Here is a 7,228-nt window from a genome sequence, read left to right as displayed (position 1 = left end):
AAAGACATCAGAGAAAGTTATGGGAATATGCTAACATCGGTTTTTTGGCATTGTCTTTTTAGTGAAGGGATTGTTAGAAAGGTGGGCCAGCTCATCATCAATTTGAACAAGAAAATGATTGAATTGCAAAAGATGAAAAACAGGGAACTAATAGTCCCATAGACTATTTTTAGTCTCGTGGACGTTAAAATATCATTCCATTTCATTTCATTGAACACTATATCTATATGTAGAAAAAGTCTTCAAATATTTTGGAGCAATTGATAATTCTTTTTATTTAAAAAAAATGCAAATATTAGAGATATAATAATGGTTCATGCAAAATATCACATCCATCCTAAATTTGTTACTAAATGTTCGATGTTCTTTCTTAGAAATGAAAATAGTGAAAATTAATTATAATGTTTCTATTAGTGAAATTGCCTTATAAAATATTAAACATCTGATTAATTTATAGAAAATTGAAATCACAACACGTAAGAGTCGAAAGGCTATAAGTTCCTTTCCTCTTAACATTTAGATCAGCAACACTTGTTCCTCTATTTAAGGTGAATGTTGAAAATACCTTGGACTGGACATCACAATAGCTAGATCAGAATAGGTTTCTTTTCATTTCGATAAATGTCTCTTAAATAATTTTGGCCTCTTGGACTGTGATATTGCAACTTCTATTGTTTACAACATTCCATTCTTTTTTTTTCATAAAGAAAAAGGAGTATTGTATTATATTGAGAAAATATAACAGAGCAGATTGTTACATAATTCATATGAGGAAATAGCTCGAGGGAGAGGATCCTCGAAGAAGGAAGCAGATAATACATGTATACAGATACTTGAAGGAGAGCTGTACCCTGTAGATGAGCAGATTCAAAGCAGATACAGCAGATACGAGCTACATAATCAGGAACATGAAGATGAGCAGATACATAAGCATATACAACAGATACAATGCAGAAAACAAAACAGATACATGAAGGAGAGGCCCCTTATGCCAATACGACACATGTAAACCGGACAAAAGCGATGAGAAGCCAAAAAGGATGAAAAACTGGATCAGTGGATCAAAAGCCTGGGAGAGAGAAGTCCTGGATGAAGAAGGATTCCCCTCCAGACCTTACCTCAAGGGACCAGGAGCCTGGGACAAGATGGAGACCATCCTTTGACAGATTGTCGGCACGCTAGTTCTGAGCCCTGTAGATGTGCTGGATGGAGCAGTCTCGCAAAGGCCCCAATATAACGTGATCTTGTCCATCCAAACAGATAGGTGGGGACACCTGATTTGGCTTCTACCATTTACATGATCGACCATGATTTTTGAGTCTCCAAAAATAGAAATGGCATTTATATCAAGAAAAAGACATAAGGCAAGGAGACCAGCAAGGGCCTTTGCCTCAGCCAAGCTGTTGGTGCCATTTCCTGCATTCCAAGAAAGACTGTAATGAAGACTCTCGTCCATAAGAATGAGAACCCCGCAGCCACATGAGTTCCGCTGGGCAGTGCCATCAAAAAAATCCTTTGGGAAGCAGGCTTGAGAGACCACTTGAGAAACTTCGTGTCCATTTTGGATTGATGCTGTCGATTTGGGAAGCTTTTTCGGAACTGTGTCATAGATGGAAATAATGCGTTGTGAAATATCATTGAGAGGCTCTTTTACATTATTGAAGATAATTCTGTTCCTCCACTTCCATGCACACCATAGGACAATAATAATGAAGGGGCGCCATATCTCTCTCTGTCCACTCCACCATTCAAAAGCTGCGAAAGTAGAAACATGATTGACCAGGGGGAAACCATACAATGCTGCCAGTTCACGCCATATTTGCTGAATGGATTTACATTGGAAAAACATATGATAGTTTGTTTCTTCTTCTGAATGGCACATGTGGCATCTGCTCGGCCCGTGCCACTGTCTCTTTTTTAAATTCTCCCAGGACAGATTTTTGTTGTTAAACACCAGCCACGAGAAGTAAATTAATTTAGGAGAGCAACCTGTTTTCCAAAAAACTGTGGGGAAAATGGGGCAAGAAATCGTGGGCAATAAACCTAGCAGGTCAGTATATATGTCCTTGACGCGAACCTGTATGTCAGTAGAAGGCACCTTCCAGATGAGATAATCATGCAGATTAGACCTGTAAAAACCACAACTTCTCAATACATTTGTGACAGTGTTCCACTGATTTGCCATATGCCCCGATAAACCTAGATCCATGGTCGATTTCCATGAAGGGAGGGGGCCTTGCCATCCTGAAATAAGCTTGTCCCATGTAAAAAGCCTTTGCTGTGGAGGAAAAAAGGATGTTTTCGGGAATGGAGATATTCTCACGCCCGCTCATGATGGGGTCAAGACCAATGAAGATATTGCTGCCAGATTGTAGGGACCATCTCAGATTCGATAGGAAGTATTGCTCGATCTTGCGGAGGCTGAGCCATATCGCAGAACCATTCCTGGCTCCAATCCTTCCTAGGCGAAACCAATATTCCATACTCTTGCCTCTCATATATTTTAAGTTAATGGTAGTGCTCCAGGGCCCTTTCCCGAAAATTCCCCTCCATAGCGACCTGCACAGAAGTGCTTTCCCGAAGGCCCTCAAGTCAAGCAAGCCCCAGCCACCTGAGGATTTTGGCCGAGAGATTTTCTTCATGCTGGTGAGATGATATTTTCCTTTTACCGATCTACCTCCCCATATGAAGTTTGCGGTCAACTTGTTCATTTTCTGTATGATGCTGGCCGGGAGAAAGAAGATGTGGGCCCAATATACTGCAAGTTGAGATAGAACGGCTTGGGATAAAATGATTCTGCCAGCCAGGGATAGATATTTATATTCCCAGGCAGAGATCTTTTTGTAGTATCTATCAATAAGCCATTTCCAATCGTCCTTAGTGTAGCCCTTTGCCTTTAGCCGAAAACCCAGGTATTTAATATCGTCCTTGAGTGATCTCGCTTCTACTCCAAACAACAAAGATATCCATTCCACCGTTTCCATGTTGGCGTCGTTGTGGTAGAGAGTGGACTTAGACTTGTTTATCTGTAAACCAGTGGCGCTTTGAAACTTATTTAATATATCATTTAGACATATCCACGATAATCTGCACAACATTGCAAAAATGAGCACATCATCGACAAACAAATTGTGCGAGATGAAGTTGTTCCTGCAAATCTTCACGGCCCTGCATCTGTTCTCAGAGACTGCCTTATTGATATGGAGGCTCAAAGAGTTCATTGCTAGGATGAACAGCAGCGGAGAGAGAGGGCACCCTTGGCGCAACCCTCTTTCTGCTGGGAAGAAAGGGGAGGGAATTCCATTGATGATGATTGAATAGTTCACATTCTCGATACATGCCATGATCCAGTTGATGGCATTTGATTTTAGGCCAATTTTAGCAAGCAAACATCTGATGAATCCCCAGTCTAAACAGTCGAAAGCTTTTTGTAAGTCAATTTTCAGAATGGCAGCTTTTGTTTTATTGGAGACCATGGAGAACAGGCCTTCTTGAGTGTTTGCCACAGCGTCCAGTATATTCCTCCCCTTTAAGAAAGCATGCTGATCCTTTGTTAAGAAGCTGGCTAAGGTCGTTTTCAATCTTTCAGCAATGATTTTCGTGATGATCTTGAAGGATATGTTGCATAAAGAGATTGGCCTGAAATCATTAAAGGTGACTGCTTCCAAATTCTTTGGGATAAGAGCTATCTGCGTGGAGGAAATAATCTGATGAATGCTGCCAGAGATTCTTGCTGCTTCGACCATTCTCAACAGATCTAATTTAATGATGTCAAAGAAGTGAATGAAGAAATCAATAGTCTAGTCGTCCGGGCCAAGACATTTATCCTTCTTAAAGGCCTTCATTACTCCAAGAAGCTCCTCCTCTGAAATGGGCTGGAATAGACTTTCATTTTTTGCATCATCAAACATCTGGGGAGCCAGGTCAATACCCCATAGGATATCCTAAAAGCTGCAATTTTCCTTTCTTTTGAATTGATTTTTAAAATGTCTCACAGCTTCATTTGTGATTTCTTGTTGTGAGAAGAGAAAGCCTCCCTGACCGTCACTGATCTTCCATATGGAGTTTCTCTCCCTTCTAGCATTTGCATACTTATGGAAGAATTTGGAGTTCCGGTCCCCTTCCTTGAGCCATATTGCCCTGCTTTTTAACCGCCAAGTTGATTCTTCTTGCTTTAGTAAAAATTGTTTCTTTTTTTCAAGTTCATTGAGGCGACATCTCAAACTGAAAGGGAGCGAGTTGGTCTTCAAAAAATTGGAGATTCGGTCCAGGTCCTTTTGCACTTCTTGAAGAGCCATTCTGTCTGCCAGTCTTTTTTTGTATTGCCAGTTCTTTACCACTTTCCTAATTTGGGACAGTTTGTCTCGAAATGTCAAAAAGGGGGGAAAAGAGCTGTTTGCAGATAAATCTGTCCATGTCTTTGTTATTAAATCATTGAAGGCAGGGTCTTCTAAGCATATTCTGTTGAATTTGAATGGGTAGCCAGTCCTAAACCCCTTTTCCTTCCAGCTGAGGGAAATAGGCCTGTGGTCGGAGATGTAAACATTCTCAATGGTCGAGAAAGGCATTCCCATTTTGTCGATTATGCTGGCATGCACAAGAAAACGGTCTATTCTTTTTGCAATGTAGGCCTCTGCAAGTCTTCCATTGTCCCACGTGGGCATCAATCTGGATGGGGAAACATCTACAAGATTCCTGTGCAGGAGTTCAAACTTAATTCGGTCAGCGAGTGGATCACACTTTCTGCAATTTCCCCAACGTTCCTCTGAGCTAAGAGTAATATTTAAATCGCCTGCAATCATTAATGAGTCGATATCAAAAATTTCTGAGCCAAAAAATTTATCCCAGAAGAGGGTCCTGTTCTTGTAAGGTGCATAGATATTTAATATATTAATGGGGAAGCTATATCCTCTGATGAAAGCAGATACAAGGATGCCTGCAAAACATTTGAAGGCTTTGGCTCTGATCCAGTAAGGATCCCACAATACCGCCAGACCTCCCGAGAGACCCTTTGCTTCCGAGGCTGCCATATGCCACGAGGGAAACATTTTGCTGAAGTAGGAGATGGTCATCTGTTTGCTGTGCATGGTTTCTTGTACAAGAATGATCTTTGGCTTGGCAGAGGTGAAGAGGTCTTTAAGCGCCAAAAATTTGAGGTCTGCTCCCAGGCCTCTGATATTCATGGATATGATGAAGGTCATTTGGGGGACTTTTCAGCCGTGCATGCTCTAAGAGGTTGATACTCTGACATGTCTATGATGGGCACATCCATGAGGGACAGGCTCCTCACTCCACTGTCCGCATCCTTAGTTCTTCCCCGAAAATGTCTACTTCCTCCGTTGTGTTTTTTCCTAACTGTAATATTTTTAGCAGAGTTCGGGCTGATGAGAATAGGCGAAGGCTTGCGGGGCTTGTGGATGGTTAATGGATCCAGCTCAAGAGATTTCTTGCTTAGGAGCAGATCTAGGTCACTGTCAAAATGATTAGTAGGGGATGAGACCGGGGAGTTTAAGGGGGTGGCGGAAATCATCGGTTCTTTGCCTTTCGAGGGCGGAAAATGGACCTTTTCGGGCGTAGGCGAGGATGATGAGATGAGGATGGAATGGGAGCCTACTGAAAAGTCCCTGGGCTTGGAAATCGGGGGGGAGGAGGAATACCTCTTTCATCGGGCGGAATCGGGGGGGTGAACACTGGAAGGATTGTGTATCATGTTCCACGCCAATACCTTTCAAAGATGAGCATTCAGGTCTGGAGTGGGGACCCAGAGAGAGATCTTGTGAGAAGTACCGAGGAGACAGGTTGATTCTGTTTGCCAGGTTTTGTATACATGGGCGTCGACCGGAGCTGCTTGTCTAACACTATCCGAAGGAGATGGCTTCTCCTTTTCAGAGGACATCGAAGGAACCGCCCGGGATTTTTCATGAAGCACCCTGCTTTTAAACTTCGGGCGTCTAGGGCAGGATTTGATGAGATGACCTATCCTATGACAGGCAGAACACCTGAAAGGAATGCCCCAAAAGTCAAGACGTTGTTTTATTTTGAAATCCCTCCATGTGATTTCTATGTGGTCGGGGAAGCCACCCCTGTAGACCTTTTCAATGAGAATCCATGCGATGCGTTTATCTCTCTCCCCAAGACACCATGGATCAACGTAGACAAATCTGCCGATGGAGTTACCTATATCTGTAAGGGTTTCTTTCAACCACATCTCCAGGGGGAGGTTTGGGAGCTTTACCCAGATCAAGTTGTTCGAGGGGGTGTTTTTCAATGGATTGTACCCTATATACCATCTGTGGAGGCTGAGAAAACTCCTCTTATGAACCCAGGGCCGGGACAGGATTGTTTCTATGTCCCCAGCGTTTAAAAAGTGGAAACAATACCACTCTTTCATGAGCTGTGAGATAATGGGGAGGTATCCAATTAACGGCTTCCATTGTGTCTCGAGCCATTTTCGCATAGTGGCATCATCCATATCAGAGAATTGCCATCGGCCAACTAATGCTAAATCCTGGAGGCTCTCTATGCGTTCAGTCAGGTGAACGCTGTCCAATTTGATAGCAGCTGGCGGCGGAGTGGTCTTAACTGGTTTTCGGGCCTTGTTATAGTGGTCGGCATGTTCCCGCAGAGTTTGTTGAGATCGAACTGTATCCTTGTCAGCATCATACAATGATGGTTTAATAACCACATCGTCCAAGGTAGCTTGCCAGTCTTTGGCTGATGTGGCGCCACCCCACTCCTTTTCGGCCAGGATAGTAGCCCGGACCATGGCCTCCGTGGCTGATGCGTCGGACCCACCCTCCATGCGCGATCAAAATATCCGCCAAGCAATGTAGGGAGGGAAGGGATCCTAGGAAGATATCCAAATCGGGGCAGATGGCCTAGAAATAAATACACAGACGTCCGGATCTGAGAGAAAAGCCTGGATGAGGTGTAGACAATTAAGAGGAAAGAGACCCGTTCTGACAAAATACCTGGCAATCAGAAGACTCTGGAAGGAATTTCTTGCAAATGGGGAGGCATGGATTTAGAAAAAGCTAGCATAGCTGAGAAAGTAGATTGCCGAATCAGAAAAGGTACAGGGAATAAATGATCAACTGGATAGACGCTGAGAATAAGACCCGGAAGAGGTGATGCCTGGAGATAGATTTAATGATTCCTCTGACGAAGGACGAACTATTGAAGGAGGATTTAAGCTAAATCTTAACTCCCGCAGGTGTGAAAACCCATG

General features: G+C 43.1%; 1 protein-coding gene across 1 annotated transcript; it reads right to left on the bottom strand.

Annotated features, from left to right (window-relative positions):
* Positions 1-3,944: 3,944 nt before the first annotated feature.
* On the bottom strand, positions 3,945-5,183 carry LOC149225393 (uncharacterized). The gene has a single exon (XM_089379923.1). It carries the CDS (start codon positions 5,181-5,183, stop codon positions 3,945-3,947), a length of 1,239 nt encoding a protein of 412 aa, XP_089236049.1.
* Positions 5,184-7,228: the final 2,045 nt, after the last annotated feature.

This window comes from Pinus tabuliformis, chromosome J (genome assembly GCF_031772625.1).
Source record: "Pinus tabuliformis cultivar Carrire ecotype Pingquan chromosome J, CPIR1, whole genome shotgun sequence".
In the NCBI taxonomy this organism is placed as follows: Eukaryota; Viridiplantae; Streptophyta; class Pinopsida; order Pinales; family Pinaceae; genus Pinus; species Pinus tabuliformis.
Note: the sequence above shows the minus strand (reverse complement) of the source record. Positions and strands in the feature narration are given on the sequence as shown.